This window comes from Cetorhinus maximus, chromosome 2 (assembly GCF_964194155.1).
Source record: "Cetorhinus maximus chromosome 2, sCetMax3.hap1.1, whole genome shotgun sequence".
NCBI lineage: Eukaryota > Metazoa > Chordata > Chondrichthyes > Lamniformes > Cetorhinidae > Cetorhinus > Cetorhinus maximus.
In genome coordinates this window covers 220,489,293-220,511,968 of record NC_135880.1, presented here as the reverse complement: position 1 = coordinate 220,511,968, position 22,676 = coordinate 220,489,293, and the positions used below count along the sequence as shown (strand labels likewise).

At 44.4% G+C, this 22,676-nt stretch overlaps 1 protein-coding gene across 1 annotated transcript in view; it reads left to right on the top strand.

The window, feature by feature from the left end:
* LOC144691005 (D(2) dopamine receptor A-like) overlaps positions 1–20,821 on the top strand; it is a 38,446-nt gene extending 17,625 nt beyond the window's left edge. The window contains exons 2-6 of the mRNA XM_078558977.1: positions 2,691–2,800; positions 6,124–6,260; positions 11,432–11,628; positions 15,720–16,053; positions 20,447–20,821. Of these exons, the coding sequence (XP_078415103.1) occupies positions 2,691–2,800; positions 6,124–6,260; positions 11,432–11,628; positions 15,720–16,053; positions 20,447–20,643 (975 nt within the window). The 3' untranslated portion in view covers positions 20,644–20,821. The remainder of the gene's footprint in view (positions 1–2,690; positions 2,801–6,123; positions 6,261–11,431; positions 11,629–15,719; positions 16,054–20,446) is intronic.
* The last annotated feature ends 1,855 nt before the right edge of the window (positions 20,822–22,676 follow it).

Genomic DNA, 22,676 nt, shown 5'->3' with positions numbered 1-22,676 from the left:
TTAAATGTCTGTCCTTGACTTCTCACAAACGGAGAAATATCGACACAATCACACAAGTATGTGAGACGTGTGCTATTACTATGATTTGCTGCTTGCGTGCGAGGTGGCATTTGACTTTATCGTATCTCATTTTTTTGTTGGTGTGAATTTTGGGTTCACAGAGCAGGGGAATGGTAGCTTTGGCTATTGGAGCAGTCCCATTTTGGCATCTTAGTATCACCATTGAGCAACCTGAGACTACCTGAGTAAGAACGAGGAGGAAGAAGGCACTTGAGAATTTAAAAGGACACTGAGGATTCACAAATCCACTGAGCTGGATGATGAACATTCTTGGGTAATGAAGGAAGCTAGGGGAGAAATTATCGAGGCATTGGCTGCAGCAATGACCCAATCAGGAAACCACCTATATGGTTATCAGCTTACGTAAAAATTTGCATCTGCATGCACTTCCTGTCACAGTCACACTGCTGTTCCCTAAATTAGTCACACTTCTCTGTCACTTCTATTAATTTAATTTTTCTTTGTGAACCATGTACATTTGGTCTCCTCAGCTTCAGTTCAGTTCAGTTTTCTATTTTTGTATACTTTTGAATTTTTACAACAGGATTGTTTAAAATACTTTTTCATCCGCTTGTTCCCACCATCCCTTCGAATCCTCACCACCCCCTACCCAACCCCCTCACCAACCACCCCACCCCCACCCCAACCACCATCGCCGTTTTCTGGCCATTTTTAGACCTCCCCCTCTGGGCCTCAGTTGCACCCAGGCTCACCCCTTTACCCCCGACGGGGCCTCCTCCTCCTGGACCTTGGCCAATTGTCTGCTTCCTCTCGCTGTTTTCCACCTGAATCTTTGTCTGGGAAGTGGAGAGGGAAAGAGAGAGGGAGAGAGAAGAGAGAAAGAGCAAAGCTAAGACAACAGTGACAGGTAAGAGAGATAATGCACTAACTGACTTTGAGATCCTACACATAAGCACGATATCTTAACACAAGATAAAGCAACTATACAGCAAGTTGATCCACAGGGATTCCTTCATTTATGTGGAAGGAGAAACTGAATTAAATAACATTTACAAATGACACTGTGAGTAGGAGGGAAAAAATCTGTGACAGGAATATCAACTCCAACAGAATTTATGGAACCTCCTAAGACCCCATATGCTACCAGCAGAGAGCCAAGCTCACTGGGAGCATGGATGGGCTAATGAGGCTTATCCACTGGGTGTGGTGGGTTTTACAATTGATCCTATCATTCTAAGTTGCTCACAGTCACATTCTTCATGCAATTGACTGAACTCAGCTCTCATAAAAGAGCCTTGACTTTGGACAACAATTTGCAACAAGTGATATCGGATCAGCTGCCTGTTTTGCATCTCTCCCAGTAACTTCAATTCAAATGAGAAGCAGAAGAGATGTTTAATGAAAGTCCGATACCGCACTGACCATTTCAGAAGTCAAAATGACCCCCTGGTGTGTAAACTGAAAACCGATTTTACCTCTCTCTCTTCTCCATAAACATGAAGGGCACAAAACATAAAGGAAGGGATGATTTATACATTAGATTTTATGGTAGGTCCCTCAGCAACCACAGAGTCTCGCAGCTGAAAGGGCCACGTTCCAATGCAATTTGTCACCCAGCGCTTGTCACTAAAATGTTTAGGCTGAGTGCTGAGGATTCTAGTCTTACACCTTTCTTTCAAGACAAAGAGTTTTCAATTTAATGATGCCTTTGCTCAATCAGCTCATGCCAATTTGTGTCTGCCTTGGATCAGCAGATTGTAGGTTCAAAGTCACCTCTGCCTAATACCATGGTTTGACTTCATAAACCAGACAGACACTCCAGTGCTATAATAGGACCATAAGACGTAGGAGCAGCAGTAGGCCATTCGGTCCATCGATGTCATTACAGTGTCAGCTGTAGGCCAGTGGGGGCATTCTCACCTCTGAGTCAGAAGGTTGTGGGTTCATAGGCCCATTGCAGAAACTTGAGCACAAAATCCAGGTTGATGCTCCATGCAGTATGCTGAAGGAGTGCTGCACTGTCGGAGGCACGGTTTTTCAGATTAGATGTTAAACCGAGGTTCTGTTTGCCCTCCTAGCGCAATGTAAAAATCCCCTGTCACTATTTTGGAGTAGAGGAAGGGAATTCACTCCAGTATCCTGGCCATAATTTATCCCTCAAACAACACCATAAAAACAGAGTATCTAATCAATATCTTATTCATTTTGTGGGATCTTGCTGTGCACCTATTAGCTGCTATGTTTCCTACGTTTCAGCAATGACAGCACTACGAAACCGCTTAATTGGCTGTAAAGCGGTCAGGACATCCTGAAGTCATAAAGGATGCTATAGAAATGCAAGTCTTTCTTTTTATGGAGGGGGCTCCTCGCTGCTGGAGAAGATGTTTTTTTCAAAAGGCATTAAACCGAGATCCCTGTCGACTAATTCAAGTGCTTAACGATCCTGTGGTGTTATTTGAAGAGCGACAGCACTACCTAAACAGATTTGACTCATGGCTGTGTGAAGGGCATTGTCAGGGCAGAAATGGCTGCTGTGTTCGCCAACATAGCAGCAAGAGTTACACTTTTATCATGCAAAGTACCATAATGTTATGAGATGTGATATAAATTGAAATATCTTTAATTTATGCAACTGTTCCATTTACGTTGAGATATTTTTATGTTCCAAGGTGGTGGGAGAGTGGAGATTCAGCAGGATCCATTGTGATATTTTCGTGACTCTTGATGTCATGATGTGCACAGCGAGTATCCTTAACCTTTGTGCCATTAGCATTGACAGGTAAAGTATGCATTTACAATGTAACTCTGCAATTGCAGGTTTAGGATTGGGATCTGCAGCTTCCAACAACATATCCCAGCCCCACCTGTTGGCCGATGTGGGCAGCTGCAGGTACGACTGTGTGGGTGGCTTCCAAATAGGGGTTCATATCTTCCCGTCATTCTCAAGGTGCTGGTGTCACTGGCAAAGCCAGAATTTATTACCTGTCGCGAGTTGCCCTGAGAAGGTGATACTCTTAACCTGCTGGTAATGGTTTGATAGAACTGAAAGGTTTGATAGGACACTTCACAGGGCACTTTGGGGGAGATGGTGGTGTAGTGGTAACCCAAAAGCCCAGGCTAATGCCCTGGAGGCATGGGTTCAAATCCCACTATGGCAGCTGGCGGGATTTAAGCTCAGTGAATAAATCTAGAATATAAAGCTGTAATGGTGACCATGACAACAGGTATCATTGATTGTTGTAAAAACCCATCTGGCTCGCTAATGTCCTTTAGGGAAGGAACTCTGCTGTCCTTACCTGGTCTGGCCTACATGTGACTCCAGCAATGTGGTTGACTGAAAGGGCCTAACAAGCCACTCAGTTCAAGGGGAAATTAGGGACAGGCAACAAATGCTGGCCTTGCCAGTGACACCCACATCCCATGAAAGAATAAATGATTTAAGGGTCAACCACAATGGTGTGGAACTGGAGTCATGTATAGCGTTGATCGGGTACAGATGGCAAGTTTCCTTCCCTAAAGGACGCTGGTGAAATTGTGATAATCCAACAGTTTCTTGGTCACTATTGTCCATGCCAGTTTTCCTTTTTATTTACAGATTTTAGAAATTCAATTCAAATTCTCAAACTGCCACAATATAGTTAGCAAATTTAATGTATTACAGATTTACTCATTTTATCTGTTTAAAATAACATGCAGATGGTGGAGTTTGGGAGATAAAACAGTGAGGGTTTAGGAGATAAAACAGCGAGAGTTCGGGAGATAAAACAGTGAGGGTTTAGGAGATATAACAGCGAGAGTTCGGGAGATAAAACAGCGAGAGTTTGGGAGATAAAACAGCGAGAGTTTGGGAGATAAAACAGCGAGAGTTCAGGAGATAAAACAGCGAGAGTTTGGGAGATAAAACAGCGAGAGTTCAGGAGATAAAACAGCGAGAGTTCGTGAGATAAAACAGCGAGAGTTTGGGAGATAAAACAGCGAGGGTTCAGGAGATAAAACAGCGAGAGTTCAGGAGATAAAACAGCGAGGGTTTGGGAGATAAAACAGCGAGAGTTCAGGAGATAAAACACCGAGGGTTCAGGAGATAAAACAGCGAGAGTTTGGGAGATAAAACAACGAGAGTTCAGGAGATAAAACAGCGAGAGTTCGGGAGATAAAACAGCGAGGGTTCAGGAGATAAAACAGCGAGGGTTCAGGAGATAAAACAGCAAGAGTTCGGGAGATAAAACAGCGAGAGTTTGGGAGATAAAACAGCGAGAGTTCGGGAGATAAAACAGCGAGTGTTCAGGAGATAAAACAGCGAGAGTGGAGAGACAGCCGGGAGATTGAATACAGCACGACTACAGAAACGTAAATTTCTAAACAAGCACAGGGACAATAAGAAATTATAAGCACAGGAGAGGGAACTGATTTGTGAGAATGGGCGAAGAATTTCTACTTTCTACTAATCTTCAGTTTATAGCTAATTGTACAAGAGTAAGGTTAAAGTAAATTAAAGTAAGTAAAAGTAACTAAAGTTGAAGAAAAAAAGTGATTTAAAAGTTTAAGGTGAAGGCATAGCAGGACAGCTCAGCCAAACAGAAGGCCCACCCTGTGGCATGTGGGGAATCGTGGACACTTCTCGTGACCCAGACGAGCCCCATGTGCAGGAAGTGTCACCGGCTGCACAAGCTTGAGCTCCGTGTTTCAGAGCTTGAGCAGTGGCTGGAGTCACTGAGGTGCATCTGTGAGGCAGAGAACTATGTGGATAGCAGGACAGGTGGAGAGAGCTGTTTCTAAAGCATATTCTAGGCTGTATTAATAGGGGCATAGAGTACAAGAGCGGGGAGGTCATGATGAATTTATATAAGACACTGGTTAGAACTCAGCTGGAGTATTGTGTACAGTTCTGGGCGCCACACTATAGGAAGGATGTGAACGCACTGGAGAGAGTGCAGAAGAGGTTTATGAGAATGGTTCCATGGATGAGACACTTCAGTTATGAGGAAAGGTTGGAGAATTTAGGACTGTTTTCCTTGGAGAGGAGAAGGCTAAGAGGAGACTTGATAGAAGTTTTCAAATCATGAGGGGTCTGGACAGAGTAGATAGGGAGAAACTGTTCCGCTCATAAATAGATCGAGAACCAGAGGGCACAGTTTTAAAGCAAAAGAAGCAAATTCAAGGTGAGAAAAAACTTTTTCACACAGCGAGTGGTTAGGGTTTGGAATGCACTGCCTGGAAGTGTAGTGGAGGCAGGTTCAATTGAGGCACTCAAGAGGACATTGGATAATTATTTAAATAGAAACAATGTGCAGGATTACGGGGAAAAGGCAGGAGATTGGCACTAAGTTAAAATGCTCAGAGAGCCGATGCAGACAAGATAGACTGAATGGCCTCCTCCTACACCTTAGCAATTCTGTGATTTTGTGATACTAAATCTGGCAGGTTCTTCAACAGTTGGGTGATCTACTCAAACAGATTAATGCCCAGGAGGTGAAAGTGGAAATCCAGCCCTGGATTTGTCAAGATGTACATTTTTCGATATGTCTGTCTGTCTGTCTCGCCCTGCTTCTCTCTCGATCTGTATGTGTATGCCTGTGACTGTCTTCCTGTGACAGTTAGTTCACTTGGCTGGATGACGAGAGTATGATGCTGTATGATGCCAATGGCATGGGTTCAATCCCTATATTGACTGTGGTAGTTCATGGAGGCCTCTTCCCTTACTTCACCCCACACTTGATGCGGAGTGCTGCCCCTCCAGCTATATATATAACCAATTCTGTCTCTCTAATGGAGAGAGATGTCTGTGGTCCTTTGTAGATTATGGTAAATCACCCCTGCTTGTGTGCCTCAACTTCTGTCTTCATGTGTGTCTACCTTTTGCTTTCTCTATATCCCTCTCTTTCTTTGTAAGTCGAGAATGACTTTGTTTTTATCTCATTACTACGTTATAATTGGAATGTCATGTAAAACTTAAATTCCAAGTAGTTAAACATTTAGATGTGAAAAGCTTTTGATGTAAAAGTGCACAAGCAAAATGGAGCAGAGAGTAGGGTACAAAGAATTATTGTACATGATGGTTTAGCCGTTTCCTTAACAATCCCCTTGTCCTGTCTCACTGTGCAGGTATACTGCTGTTGCCATGCCGATGCTTTATAATACGCGGTACAGCTCCAAGCGAAGGGTCACCGTGATGATTTCCATTGTCTGGGCCTTGTCCTTTGCCATATCCTGCCCGTTATTATTTGGACTGAATGACTCAGGTAGCAACATGATTTTAATTGAAAAACAAATGTCCTTATTTTCCTATTTTGATGTGTCAGTCTGTTCCTACTGGAAGTACAGTTAGATGTTCATCTTCTAAAGTGCAGCTAGGAGTGATTTGAAGAATCTTTTTAAGTATTTGAACAGGAAGAAGTTAAACTGAAGAAGAGTAAGGGGGAGAAATGAGATTGGATTATAGATCACCAGTTGAAGAGCCAGCATTGGCACTGGTGCAATGGGCTGAAAGGCCTCCTTCTATACTATGATTTCTATGCGGCTATAAAATCCCCACACACAAAAAACACGCATGCATCCACCCACACACACCCACACACATGCACCCACATACACACATACTTTTCACATATGCTCACAAACCATGGCTAAAGTGTGTACCATCTACAAAATGCACTGCAGCAACTCACCAAGGGTCCTTCAACAGCATCTTCCAGGCCCACGACCTTCACCACTCCAAGTTCCCTACCAAGTCGTGCCTAATCCCAACTTGAAAATATATCACCATTCTTCATTGGCACTGAGTCAAAATCCCAAAATAGCAGCACTATGGGAATACCTTGGCCACATGGTCTGCAGCGGTTCAGGAACACCGCTCACCGCCACCCTCTCAAGGGCCATTAGGGATGGGCAATAAATGCTGCCTTGTTGGTGAAGCCCTTATACTAAGAATGAATTTTTAAAATCTTTTGAACTAGTAATTGGGGGCAGTTGCTAAATGGGAGGTCAAGCACTTCTTAGAAAGAAACAAAAAAAATCTATAACTCCAAGAAAGAATTGATTTTAGTCAGGTAATTTCACTTGTTCCATTTATGATGAGGTTGGAATATTACGTGCTACTTAAGGCTCCCTCAGTTGAATTTCTTTTCTTTTTGAGGGTTTAAATCTCCCTGATAGCAAACTGACCAACACGTTTGCATTAAAGCCCTTATGAGGATATTTTTACACAGTTATTAGCCCATATAAAATAAACTACTAATGTTGTGTAAAATACTTATCTATGAATGAAAATTAAACCCCAAGGGGCAGTCCAGTGACACAAGATGCCAATGTATCAGTTCACCATGCTACAAGATGGTATGATGCCAGTTTCAATTCTCCAGTCCCTAATGTAGTGTCAGCCATGGCTCAGTGAGAAGCACACTATCGCTGCTGAGTCAGAAGTTGTGGGTTCAATTCTCACTCCAGAAATTCAAACACAATATCCAAGCTGACACCCCAGTGAGGGAGTGCTACACTGGCAGAGGTGCCATCTTTCAGATGAGACTTTCAACCAAGTCCCTATATGCCCTTATAAATATCTCATGGCAACATTTCAAAGAAGAGTAGGGGAGTTCTCTGCAGTATCCTGGCCAATATTTACCCCTCTACCAACACCAAAAAAAGTCAATTATTTAATCGCCATCACATTTGCTGTCACGTATCCTACACTATAACAGTGTCTACAAAAATACTTCATTGACGACAAAGTACTCCGGGCATGCTGAGGTTGCAAAAGATGCTATGTAAATGCAAGTCTTCCACGAGGGGAATTGTTGATCATTTTACAACAATAGACAAGGGCCAGGATTTTCCGTGCCCGCTGGCGTCAGGTGTGTTCAGTGGCGTGAGCGGACAATATGGTGCTATCGGTTTCACGACGGCGTGAAACCAATTTGCGATCATACGTTCACGTTTCCCGCCATCGGACATTGGAAATACATCATTTTAATACATCTGCATATCATTATTAGGCCTGCCCACCAGAATCATTCCACCCCCCCACCCCACCCACGCCGCTGGATCGTCCGCCTTCTCACCGACGTGTTTCAGAGCAGCAAATAAAAGGTGTGCACTTGGCGGGCTGCATTTTGAGGGGAACTCAGAGGTGAGTGCCCAGTAATGTTGCACAGCGCTCACCAGTTGGACTTCAAGCTTGAGGCGCGTTGGTGGGGAGGGCCGAGGGCAGCTCCGTAGTTGAGGTGCGTTGGTGGGGTGGGGCCAGGGCAGCCCCGTAGTTGAGGTGCGCTGGGGGGTGGGGGCAAGGGTAGCCCTGCAGTTGAGGTGCATTGGGGAGGAGGGGTGGGCTAGGGCTGCCCTGTGGTTGAATATGGTGCATAAGCATCCAGGGGGTGGGGTGGGGGGTGGGTGAGGGAAGCGGCCATTCACTGGGGACACCTGATATAAAGTGACCATTCCTCTGCAACTGATCCAGTTCAGGCACAGCCACATTGATATGATTTGAGTCGGGTTTCTAGTTTATCTGCCCAGTCAAGAAACGCAGAGACATGAAAGTGCTACCTAGTGCTCCAGAGCTTTTCACCCCTCAGGCACAGACTGCAAACTAATGAGTGTTTTAGTGGACTGCAGAACATTGGATGACTGCACACGGTGTACAATCTCCTTGCTAAAGCTGACCATGGAGCAGTCACTGGTGGAGGTGCTCACAGCCCCTTGCAAGGTTATCATCCCAGTTTGGACCAGTGTCCCCCATGATTCAAGCTAACAGTGCAGCCTTGCAGCACGGGTTAGGAGAATGAGTGCGCCTGAGGTGAGAGTACAGCATACAGTCCAAAGGGAAAAGCTGCCACCAATTGGTGGGGTGGAGTGGGGCGGAGTTGGTGGGGTTTCGGGCAGCCATGCAGCGCACTAATCTCTGGCCATCCAAGTGGTGGCCAGCACTCTCTGGGAAGCGTTAAGGGGCTGTCACACTTAACCAGGACAGGTTCTTAGTACAGCCATGCTGACCACGTGTCTCTCCCTTTCATCCTGCAGGAGGAGTGTATCAGGATCATGGAGCCTGGTGAACTAGCTACATCTCTTGTGGTGTACAGAGAGCGAAGACAACAGAGGAGGGAGTGACTGAGGTGCCTGTCTGTGCAGAGAGAGGGGCAGCACTCTCAGGAAGAAGGGGGCGGCTGCACACATCACAGAAGAGCTAAAAAAGCGAGTTGTCGCTGGTCAGCGCTTAGTGACACCCAGGGTCTATAGACACCACCTTTCATTCCTGAAGATGACTGCCACTAAGCCTTGGTGCTCCCCGGACATCCACACTGGAGGTGGAGGCAGCCTGCTGACCGCCACGCCCTGTCTGTGATGCCCTTGGCGGGTGTCCTCTGGAGGGCCAAGACCTGAAGGGCCCTGGCCTGCTTTCGGAGTCCTGCTGTGTGGCAGTGGCTCCCTCCTCGGCCTGTGGAGCTGGAGCTGCTGAGGTCACGGGAAGAGGGGACTCGGATGGGCCGGACACTCCTGGAGTCACCTGAATGGATGGCCCCGGGGGAGAGGGGGAACCACCTGCTGATCCTCCTCTCTATGGGTGCCCAAGGTCCCCAAGCTGACTCCTTGAGGAGAAGGGGTAGTGAGATCGAACTGCCCAGCACTCCTCTCATGTACACACTGTTGGAGGCCAACTATGGCATCAGCGATGGAGTTGAGCCCGCGCAGCAGTGCAGGAGCGAAGTCCTGGACCAAGGTCTCCATGGCGGCCGCCATCCTACCAGTGTTGACCTTGGCAATCCGGCGCTGTCACCTCAGCCTGAAGGTGGACGGTCTCCTCCATTGCGCCTTGCAATCTGAGGAGTGCAGAGAACAGCCCCTCCTGGTGTTCCTGAGCTTGCCTTTGCAGCTCCAGCAACTGAGACATGACCAAGGCCAGAGGCTCATCATCTGACTCAGACTCAGCAAATTTCCGGCCTCCAGCAGTCCTCCAAGTGCTGGACACCTGGGAAGTCACTGCTGCTGCCTGCTGTGGATGAGACAGTGTGATGTGCTCACCAGATTGTGATCCTGAATCTATTCTAAAGCTAGGTCCCACCGAGGTGTGTGCCTCTGCGCTGTTGGAGGGTGTGGGTGAGCATTGCGATGGGACTTCAGGGAGGGTGCCTTCAGATTCCTCTTCAGAGGTTTCTTCGGGGTTTGATTGGAGGCCCTTGGTCAAGGACTCTGTCAGCTATTTCCCAGATGTGCCTGCAGAAGCAAAGGGGGATAATTAGCGCATGGCAATGGCCTGTGAAACAAGACACATCACTCACAGCATGGTTGTCTAATGGATGTAGCACTGCTGAACTCTCACTAGGTACAGCAGCGCCGACCTCACCATCAGCACAGGTCCGGTCCAGATCCTCTCCGGCCAGCTGCATGGCTGTTTTCAAAGTCCGTGAGCACCTTGATTTCAGGCATTCCTCCATCGGCCTGTGACCTCTCCCTGTTGCTGTGTGCCAGCTTAACCTGCATGAATAGAGATGGAGAGAATGCAAGCAGGACATCTAGATGCTAAGTATACCTGGCCTGTGTGAGTGTTAAATGGTCCCATGGACTGGATGAAGACAATGAAGGTGTGTGAGAGAGTGAATGGTGATGTCTCTTGAACTGGCAATGAGTGAGATCCCTGTGGATGTGTGATGGGTTTGTGAGTGTGTGAGTTGAGAGTGTGAGAAGAGTGACTTACCCTGGCAGAACAAAGATCATTCATCCTCTTGTGGCACTGGGTGGCTGTCCTCTTCCATTGGCACTGGCCACAGCTGCCATCGCCTTACAAGCCTAGTTGATCACACCGCTGCCCATCTGTGGCCAAGGTTGGGGTAGAGGACTTCCCAAGGGGCCTCCACGGCATCCAAATGGCATTCCAGTGACACGTTACTAAACCTGGGAGCTGCAGTCTTTTTGCCTTTCGTGGACATCTTCCCTGCAGCAGTCCTGGGCTGGAAGCACTGAGATGTGTGCATGTGGCTGGACTTCAAATACGGTGCCCAGTGTGTTGAAGCGGTGAGGTGATGGCGTGGCGGGCAGAATGAGAGCCTGCCATGGAAATGGCATATTTCCTGGGAATGCATGAGTAATGTGGTGGGTTTGGGACGATACGGCGTGAAAACCTCCCCATCGCAGCCAGCGGGTAAAACGTCATTTGACCCGCCCACTACCACACTTAGTGCAAATCTACAGTGATTCCACCCAAGAGATATGTTGACAAGCCAATTTTGCTTCTGAAATTATTGAAAGGAGGAGCACTGAGCAGATGTGACTGTTGGTCAAAGCCAACATGGAATATAATGGAAGCCTAACAACAGTAGTCTCTGATGTTACATTTGTCACAAATGAGCCAAACTTAGAGCAATATTATGCAACAGTTCTATTTAGTGACAGTGGGAGTAATCTTTCAATCATTTCTAAATTACAGACACCAGGGACGATGCCATCTGCACCATTATCAATCCCGACTTTGTTGTCTACTCGTCCATTTTCTCGTTTTACATCCCCTTCATCGTCACACTGCTGGTGTATGTCCAAATTTACGTAGTGTTGCGGAAAAGGAGGAAGCGGGTGAACACGAAGAGAAGTAGCAGGTTTGAGTCGGAAATCCGGGCGCCGCTAAAGGTAAATTTGTCGTGGCATGGTGACCATTGCACATCTGTCAAATTTCCTTGTACATCAAATGGACATTTCTGGGCTCATGCTCATGCCAGGGAATTAGGCACATCATCAGGGTTAAGGCTCCACTACGTTATTGAGGGAGCGCTATGATGCTGGAAGTAACATCATTTAGACAGGATATTAAGCCAAAGTGCTGCATCCATGTTCCCAATGGATCTATTGTCTGTTAAAAGGACCTCGTGGCAATATTTGATGGTCAGAGATTTGTCCTAGTTGCTTAGGTAAAGTTCCTCCCCCAACCAGCTTTACCGGAAACAGATAACCTGATCATTCATCTAATTTCCTCTTTCTGGGCTATTACTTTTCAAAGAAATTGCTGCCCAGTTTGCCTAGGCAACAGTGATGCACTCCCATGAGCCACTTTGAGGACCTGTCACCCATTTTAGTAAATGTAACCAATTTCCCATCACTTTAAGGAGGATTTTGTATTTTAATGTTTATATGATGTTGAAGTAACTTACTAATTAGCTGGCGGAATGTGCAGGAAATAGTTCAAAATGGGGAAAAAAAAAATACTCGGAATTCTTTCATTGCTGGAATAAACGTTCTATTTGTACATTTAGGATAAATGTACCCACCCGGAGGATGTGAAGCTGTGCACGGTAATCGTGAAATCAAACGGTAGCTTCCCAGTTAATAAGAAGAAAGTGGTGAGTCTCAATAATTCTATTACCTTGTTGACTTGTTGCAGTTATATCCCAGCTACTAATAGCAGACCAGTGCAACCCATAATGGGAAACCCAAGTTACACCCTTAAGTGGACATTGACTGTGGGTCACCTAAATATCGCCTATAAAGGAGCTCAGTGTGCACTTATTTGGAGCCAAGTTTTAAGGTTATTAGGTAAGCACAGGCTGGATAACCTTTCTTCTCCTCATCAACAAAAGTTAATTTTGGTGTCCCAGGATTTCCAGCAACTGTGGTGTTGTTGGATCCAGTGCTTTTCGTTTGTTGGGGCTAAAGGATCTGGGTTAAACGTTTGTTTCAGAGTGACCGACTTGGTACAGAGACAGAGAACATCAGGAGATCGTTGTTAGAACAAACACACGCTGTTTATTTATAAAATAAACTTGGTAGCTACACTTGTGTGCTCATGACATAAAACTCTGTCTTCACTCATCAGTGACTAACTCAAGACTCTTTCACATAGAGGTAGCCCCCACTACTCTGTTATTGGGCATTAAGATCATGTGACCTTACACTACAATACTTTCTTAAAGGTATATTACACATCAGATTATTACAAGTGTCATTGTACATCTAGAATTATTGTAAAAATGGAACTGTACCTGAACTCTTTGTTAAGCATAATGCTCCAAAAGTAGATGATAGAACCATACAGCACAGAAGGAGGCCATTCAGCCCATCATGCCTGTGCCAGCTTTCAGAAATAACTATCCAATTAGTCCCACTCCACTGATTTTTCCCTATAGCCCTGCAATTTTTTTTTCCCTTTCAAGTATATATCCAATTCTCTTTTGAAAATTACTATTGAATTGACTTTCACTGCCCTCTCAGGCAGCACATTCCAGATCACAAAAACTCTCCGCAGAAGCACATTTCTCCTCATCTCCCTTCTGGTTCTTTTTGCCAATTATCTTAAAATCTGTGTCCTCTAGTTGCCAGCCCTCCTGCCGGTGGAAACAGTTTCTCCCCCTCTACTCTACCGAAAGCACTGCTGACTTTTGAACGTCTCGATTAAATCAGATAGATACGTGGATGGGAGAGGTCTGGAGGGTTATGGACTAGGTGCAGGTCAATGGGACTAGCGGAATAATATTTCGGCACAGACTAGAAGGGTCGAATGGCCTGTTTTCTGTGCTGTAGTGTTCTATGGTTCTATGGTTCTATCACCCGCAAGCACCTTCCCTGCCTGAAGGAGAACATCCCCAGCTTCTTCAGTCTCTCTGGATAACTGAAACCCCTCAGCCCTCTGAAAGCAATTTTCTTTTTCAGATTCTGAACATGAATATTTTATGCACAAGTCATTGCTGGGCAGATTACATTCTGCCCTTGTTTAGTGGGTAGCAGGTCTGAAGAAAGTCCTGGGAGAATTGGATTTGAAGAGTGGCTCAAAGAATTTTTTTTTTTTTTTTTTAAACACTGCTCAATGTCAGTACATTAAAGTCCCGTCATAGGACTGCATGAAGAAACACTGATCAAATAATCCAGCTCCCCTAGCTAATCCATCCATCCAAAATAACACACAGCAGCCCCATCAAAGCATCCCATTAGCTAGTGAGATGTTTTGCCTCCAATATTTTACCCAAATCTCCCTTCCAAGTGTGATCACAGTTTGTTTGGCGTAAGGTTCCTGAGTTCAGCCTAAAACTTGCCATTCACCAGTTTGAACCTCTGCCCATTGTCGTGCTTTTTGAGGATTTCCTTTGCTCTTCCGTTTAGCGCCCTACTAGCTAATCTCCTTGTTGTTGCTCACGCATGGTCAGACCTCTGCAGCCTGCTTCTGATGTTTTAGCTGCAAACAACGCTGTCCAATGTGGCATTTCCCTTCAGTTCTGCTGTTCGTGTACACCCTGTGGTGACGTGGTCTGTTTAGTTACATCTCAAGGTCATTTGTGGATGGAGTTTCTGTAGGCTGGCAGCTGCTTGTAAAACCCTGCCCTTTGTCCTGAGGTCAGAAAACTGTCAGGAAAGATAAAGTTCAATCGAATCATTACTACTTCTTAAAAGAAAACAATAGTTTTTGAGGGATGTAGGAATGCTGTTTCAGAATAGTTCAGCTGCTACTGAAAGAAATTATTTTATGTCCTCTATACCTCAATCATTATCCAGCGACTGAGAAGTGGCTGTGGATGGCACGGGCTTTGACTACAAAGGCCTCCACAGTCGAATAGCTCGCAAACATTTACTGTCCAGGATCATACATGAAAATTAGCATTTGGGTGAGATACTGAAGAGGTATAGGGTCCTGAGCCAATGCAACCTAGTTACTGGATACAGGAGAGGAGATAAAAAGTATATAGATCATCAAGAAACTGAAGAAATGAAGAAGTTGTTTTTTAATTGATAATTTAGTAATAAAGAGCTTTGACCAGACCACATCTGGAGTGTCGCCTTGAGTTTTGGGCACTGTATCCCAGGTAGGGTTGCCAACTCTAGTTGAAGCTGTTCCTGGAGGTTTTAGTCATGTGGTGTTTAATCTTGTGACATCTGATGATGTGACATTTGCAAAGTGTTAACCTGCAGTTTAGTTAATTTCCTTATAGTCTAGCAGATGTCCTGTGGGAGGTTCCTAGAACTCGGAGCCAGCACATGAGTGGGTGAAGAAAGAACACAGGCACCAACCTATGTTCTACTTTACTGCCCCGGGTTACTAGCAGCAGTTCTAGTGAAAGTCATCTTCTAGTCCAGGGACCCTCAGGCAAACCTATCGAGTTGGCAATCCTGCCCTCCAGAAAGATGTATCAGTCGTGGAGAGAGTGCAGTGCAGATTCACCAGATTGATTACCAGGTCTTAGGGGATCAGGTTATGAGAAAACATTGCGTAGACTAAGTTTGTATTTCCTTGAATATAGAAGATTGAGGGGTGATCTAACTAACGCATTCAAAATGTTAAAACAACTCAATGGGATACACGAGGAGAAAATATTTCCCCTGGAGGGCAGATCAAGAATAAGGGGATATTCACTTAAAATTAGAACTGGGCCATTTAGGAGGGAATTTAGAAAGTATTTTTTCACCAAAGTAGAAATCTGAAACATTCCCCCCCCACCACCCCCTCCAGTTAGTGCTTTCTGGACTGAGGTTAATAGATTTTTATTAGGTGGGGTTTTAAGGGATTTGCAGCTGAGGTATAGATCAGCCATTATCTAATTGAATGGTGATATAACCTCAAAGGGTTTAATAGCCTACTGCTGTTACTAATTTTAAAACAACTGATGTCTTATCTTTGTGTAAGTTTACTATTCAATGTCCTCACAGGGTCCATTCTTACTGGCATTGATTTTCAGTGGCCTAACATGCACATTGCATATTTATTTGGTTTTGTTTTGGGATATTTGATCCTGGTCCAGGAAGCGGTCAACCACCAAGACGACCTGGAGATGGAGATGATGTCATCTGCCAGCCCCCCGCTGGAGAAGCCCAAGCACAAGATGGTCAACCGCCAGCTGACTGTGCCAACTCCCTCCAAGCAAGGCGCCAGCTCTTGCATGCCGTCACCTGGCGGCAGCCCGGTAAAAGGTGAGAAGAACGGACACCCCAAAGACATAACCAAAGCACCCAAAGCTTTCGAAATCCAGTCGTTGCCAAATGGCAAAACAAGAACTTCACTCAAGAGCTTGAGCAAAAGGAAGCTGTCCCAGCAAAAGGAGAAAAAGGCAACTCAGATGTTGGCCATTGTCCTCGGTTAGTACTGCCCTTGCTTCACTCATTTCTGTAACTGAGGGCTGCCGCAAGTGTGTTCTCTCATTTCCCTTACTGACCATTTGCCCCACTGGTAAGTTGTTGCACTTCTAAATTGGAATGGCGAGATGCTTCACCTCTGGTCAATGCCACTCTTGGCTGACTATGGAGAGGAAAGAATCCATAGCATTTACTACAGGCGAATTCCTACCATCAATATCCAGGTCACGGTGACCTCTCCCTCCTCGCTGTAAGGGTCTAATGCAAAATGAGTTTGGAAAGCCTAAACCAAGCACCCACCTCCTAGAAGGTGCTCATAATTTGAGACCAAGTTGACAATCTCAATCAGAAGTGGCACAATGTGGCAAATGTATAAAATTAAACAGTTGAGGGTTTTTTTGTCGGAGTTTGGCCTAAAGAACAATGTTGAAGTTGACTTTGTACCCAGCTAATGTTGCGGCTTATATGGACAAGTTTAAAACTAACAGCTTTAAAAAAAAAAGTCCCATTACCTCTTAACCAAACTATCTTATTACAAAATGTGGCATAGGTCCAGCAATACTGCTTCAATGATAGATCTCAGCTCTAATCACTCGCTAGGGATGAGGAGGCTAAAGGATCATTTGATCGAGGTGTTAAAATAATGAAGAAAGTTGATAGGGAAATTAGGAAATAGCTTTTACAATTAATAGAGGAATCGAAATTGAGGGATCACAGCCTAAGGGGAGAATTTTTTCCCTGTTGGTGGGGGGTTGGGCGGGAGTGGGCATGGGTGGGCGTGCAGCTGATCACCACCCACTATCATCTGCGCGCCGCCATTTTGCGTGGGCGGGGCCAATTAAGGCCCACCCAGCGTGACGCGCACCCGGAAGGCACAGAGCTGCCTCAGGGAGATCAGTTTGATTTTTAAAAATTTTAATAAAGACCAAAAAAAAATTTTAAGACATGTCCCCTCATGCGACAGTGTCACGAGAGCTGGGACATGTCAATAAATTTTATTTAAAAAGTTTACTTTAAAAACCTTCATGAAACCTCATCCCGCCCACGGATGATGTTTCATGATAAATGCAAAGGCCGCCTGGGCTCTTCGCCTGCCCGACAACCTTAAGGTTGGACGGGCAGCTCAGTTAAGTATTTTAATTGATATTTAAATGGCCTTCATAGGCCTTTGACAGTTTGGCGGGCGGGTAGCCGACTCTGGTGCGCGCCCGCCAATCTGAATATCTGAATGACGTGTGGTGGCATCACAGCGCGTTATTTTATGCATCGGCAAGTGGGGCCTGCCCCCGCTCGCTGACCCGAAGGTTCTGCCCTAAAAGTTCAAGCTAAGTCAGTTATAGAAAGAAGTTGTATTTGCATACAGTTACATAGAAACGGCACTACAGAGAAAGGCTATTTAGCCCAACAAGTCTATACAGGTGTTAATGCTCCGTGATGAACAAGCCTTCTCCCAACCAACTTCAGCTAGCCCAATCAGAACATCCTTCTATTTTCCTTCTCCTTCATGTGCTAATCTAGTTCCCCTTTAGCAGCATCCGAACTATTCACCTTAATATTTTTGGTGGTAGCAAGTTATACATTCTAATCACTGTCTGGGCAAAGAAATTTATCCTGAATTCCTTATTAGTGACTAATTTACATTTATGACCCTCAGTTTTGAACACCTTAAAAAGTGGAAACCTTAGAACCTTAGAACCATAGAAAAGTTACAGCACAGAAAGAGGCCATTCAGCCCGTCATGTCCGCACCGACCGATAAAAGAATTTTAAAAACCAGCTGCCCATTTTAATCTCGCTTTACAGCACCTGGTCCGTAGCCTTGCAGGTTACAACACTTCAGGTGCAGGTCCAGGTACCTTTTAAATGAGTTGAGGGTTTCTGCCTCCACCACCAAACCAGACAGCGAATTCCAGACACCCACTACCAATGAAATTTTTCCTCATGTCCCCTCTAACACTTCAACCAATCACCTTAAATCTGTGACCCCTGGTAATTGACCTCTCTGCTAGGGAAACAGGGCATCTCTGTCTACTCTATCTAAACCCCTCATAATCTTGTACACCTCAATCAGGTCACACCTCAGCCTCCTCAATTCCAAGGAAAACAACCCTAGCCTACCCAATCTTTCCTCATAGCTGCAATTTTCAAGCCTTGGTAACATTCTTGTAAATCTCCTCTGTACTCTCTCCAGGGCAATTATGTCCACGTTCGTGTCGACCCTGTCAAACCCTTTCATAATATTAGAGACCTCTATTAGGTCACTCCTCAGCCCTCTCTATACATATGAGCTTAGCTCAACATACTCAGGCTTGCCTCGTGAGAGTTCTCCATGGTGCCCTGGCCAATATTTATCCCTCAGCCATTGTCACTAAAACAGATTAACCAGCCATATACCTCACTGTTTGTGGCACCTTACAAATGGGCTGCTGTCTCTTTCAACAGTGCCTACATTTCAAAAGTAATTCAATGGTCAAGAAGTATTTTGTAACATCCTGAGGATGTGTAAGGTCTCTATTAAAGCAGAGGTCTTTCTTCAAGTAGCTATGGCTAAACAATAGGCTCAATGGGCTAACTGACACACCGAAGATTTGGCACTGTAACATTCCATTACGTGCCAATGATTCTAATGTATACAGTGCACTGTGTTTATGCCCTTACTTCCTCTGCACAGTCTCCCTAGTTCAACTGGACTCAGGTGTCAGCTAGACGTGATCAAATATAAATGACGTTTATTCATGACTATAAAGAGATTCCATTCATTCAGCCACATAATAAAAATTGAATGAGCAGATTCATATTGTCTCACCAAGCAAAAAGCTGCAGATATTAAATTATCTGCGTTACAATTTGTTCCATACTTCTGACATATTTAGAGGTAAAAATCAATACAATTATAATATTTTTCAGAGAAAGAAAAAACTCTAAGCCTTGTCGACAAAAAGATCAAATCAGCATTCTGATTCATTGGACAAAAACACAAAATGAGTTTTTATATTGAAAATCAGAAACCTGAGCTTAAGAAAGCATTTGCTTTTTGTCCTAACCAAAGATCTCACCAAAGTTCTCCTGCTTATAGATCATGGCTAAATTCAGGATGTGCTACATAGTCAGGTGTGTAGTGAGGGTATATTAAGGCACATAGGCTATACTCACTATTTACCTTTCAAGGAACCCTGTAATTGAGTGTATACTGAGTATCTTTAGTAGTTGCCTAAGGCAGCTACTGGGTCTATTCTGTCTTCTCCAAACCTTTCCGGTGTGTGCTTCTCTTTTTAACTGTCCATACAATCTCCAATTCTTCAGGTGGTCTTTTCCTTCCCCTTTATCTTTTTCCTTCTATCCATCCTTCTAACTTCTCTTTCAATAACCTGTCCCTGTATGTGCTCAATCTGATTCAATTAAATATATAACATTATACTGGGTGTTTAGAAAATCCTTGTGCAATATTAAAATTTAATAACTTTGGGTGTAAGAAACATCATATGAGACATCATATAACCCACGACCACTACCATCTAGAAGGACAAGGACAGCAGACACATAGGAACACCATCACCTGGAAGTTCCCCTCCAAGCCACTCAACATCCTGACTTGGAAATATATTGCCATTCCTTCACTGTTGCTGGGTCAAAATCCTGGAACTCCCTCCCTAACAGCACTGTGGGTGTACCTACACTACAGCGGTTCAAGGAGGCAGCTCATCGCCACCTTCTCAAGGGCAACTAGGGCTGGGCAATAAATGCTGGCCCAGCCAGCGAAGCCCATATTCTGTGAATGAACAAAAAAAAAGTGCCCTTGGAAGAATAAGTGGAGAGGTTCAAGGATAAAATTCCAGAGCTTAAAACCTAGATTCTAAAGACGTTGCTGCTAGTGACTGGGTGAAGGAAACTGGGAATGCACAAGAGGCCAGAATCGGTGCAACAAAGAGTTCTCGGTGGGTTGTAGAGCTGGAATTGATTACAGAAATAGGGAGGGGTGAGGCAATGGATGAATTTGAACACAAGAATGAAAACTATGGTTAAGATTTTCCAGTCCTGCTGAAATTCTTGCCCAAAGCCAGTGGACTTTCGGCTGCCTCTCCAGATTTTCCACCCTGCCCATGGTGATTCCTGTCACGGGCAGGACCAGAAAATCCTGGCCATTAAATCTGAGGCATCAATAGACCAGGAAGTCATGCAATCCAGGGAAACACGGGGAGGTGATGGCTAAACAGAACTTAGTGCATGCCAGAAATGGGCATTAGAGTTTTGGCTGAGCTTTAGAGTGGAAGGTGGGAGACCAACCAGAAGAGCATTAGAATTGTTGAATCCGAAAAGTTTCCTCAAAGATGTAATCAGATTTCAAATGTATTTTGCCATCGATGTTGAATACTAATCTCTGCTCCTCTTGTTTCTAGGTGTCTTTGTTATATGTTGGTTGCCATTCTTCATCACCCATATCCTCAATATGCACTGCACAAAATGCTTGATCTCTCCAGCAATGTACAGTGCTGTCACCTGGCTGGGATATGTCAATAGCGCTGTGAACCCAATCATTTACACGACCTTCAATGTAGAATTCAGAAAAGCTTTCATCAAAATCCTCCACTGCTGAAGAATTTGCCCAAAGGATGTAATTATGCCACATTTCTCTAAGCTCCAACCTGAAAGTGTACAGGGATAGCTTCTCTCGTCTATGACACACTTTGTGTATGTTCTCCTTCATAAAAGAACTGCATCTAACTCATGTGTCATAATGGATTGGAAAAAGAATGGAGAAAAACGAAATTCAATCATTGAGGACACTAAGGGGCTTTGTGCCTCTTTACCGCTGATGTCACCTGTCCTTTCAGCACTGAGAGTCAATAGCGTGATGTAAAATAAGTCCATCCACATGGCTAGAAATTTCCATGTAACTACTACTCCATGACTGCCAAAAATTGGTTTAGGGTCAGTGAACTTGGCTATCTGGTGGATCAATGGACCGATGAGCTTTGGATTGGTAACTGGAAAAGACAACTGATTCTCACTAGTGAAAACCAGACTTGGTCACCTTTCTCTCATCCACTTCAGAACATTAACTTGGAGAATTAAGAACCTCCACCCAGCATCAGGTCAACAAGAGATAGCGATCCAATATAACAGGATGTAAAGAGTTTATGTTATACTTTGAATGTAATTACTGAAATTAGTATTGGATCAAGGAAAATTTTGTTATTTGAATTATTATGGACTGGTTGTCAAAACCCTGAATTACTGTTCACTTAGGCCAACCACAACTAAGACTGTTCAGTGTTTGTTTATATCTCACTTAGTGATGATGTATTGAAAGATAGGAATGGCTCTCCTAGATGGCAGCCAAACTAAATTGTCAAGTTAAAAATGCAAATTTCGACATGCCCCTTTTCAAGTGTGTAGAATAAAGAGAAGCCAGGGGGCGTCATAAACTGTGATAGTTTGATATCAGCAGTTGGTCTATTACTATTTGTCTCAATATTACTCCTCTAGCGAGGGAAAACATCATTTAGGATTCCAGCTGCTGATCCAAGGATTTTTCCTGGAAACAGGAATGGTGTGAGTGTCAGGTGAGGTTATGAAGCCCCCCCCCGCCCAAGGTTGGAAAACCCGTTGACCCTCATGTCCAGCTGCCCGTTTTAATAATGGTTGATTGAACTCCTTCAGCGCAGATAGCAGCAGTTCAAGAAGGTGGCCCTCAACACCCACTCTTCAAGGGGAAAGGTAGTAAATGCTGGCCTTGCCAGTGATGCCCATATCCTGAGAGTTAATCATTTTTTTAAAATTTGAGTGGGGTATTAAAGGGGGTCAGTACCTATAAAGCGTCCCCCTAACAAGATTCAACAGAATGGAGGAAAGGATATTCAAAAAGAAACAAAAATACCAACAGCACAGCTTGAGCAAGTCAGAGGCAACATTGACAGATTAAGATAGGATGATGCTATGAATTAATTCTCTGGAATCATATTTCAATTAATCTATACCATTTCATTGGGTTGGGGGGTATTGTACAGTATTCAGACATTTCTTGACAGTGTGTGATATTTCCTTAATGCTTGGTGCAGTTTCAGAAAAGGGTGATGGTATTTTGTGATTTTAGTAAAAGGGTAGTTTGCAAGGATTTTGTAGCCATTTCATGTCATCAGGGCTACCAATTGGAACCATATCAGAAGCACCACTTTAGATCTCGAACACCTCTGCTTGCATAAATATTGGGAAAATAGAAAATATTGATGATTTTTAATGTTCATATCAGGATTTAAAGTTGAGTGCCTGATCGCCAAGATCAACACTGAGATAAGAATTAAGGGGGTGATTTTCAGTCATCAGTTATTAAGATATTTTAGACCAAAAGTATTCAAACTGTAAACTTGGAAATCTGGCCCTCAAAGCCTGGGAAATTCAGTCTTATTTGTGTCTATATTTCTTACTTTCTGTCTTATCCTGTTTGATTTTTTTTGGGGCCTGCATGCTTGGTCCTGTTGTCTGCATCAGACCACTGAGGGCTGTATGGCATCCACAACTCAAGGTACATGTAAGTTAATGGGAACATTGATTCAAACATTATTGGAGCGAAACTGACCTACATCAGGAGTGCAAAATGGGCTCAGAGTGAAGTGGCAGTTAATTTTT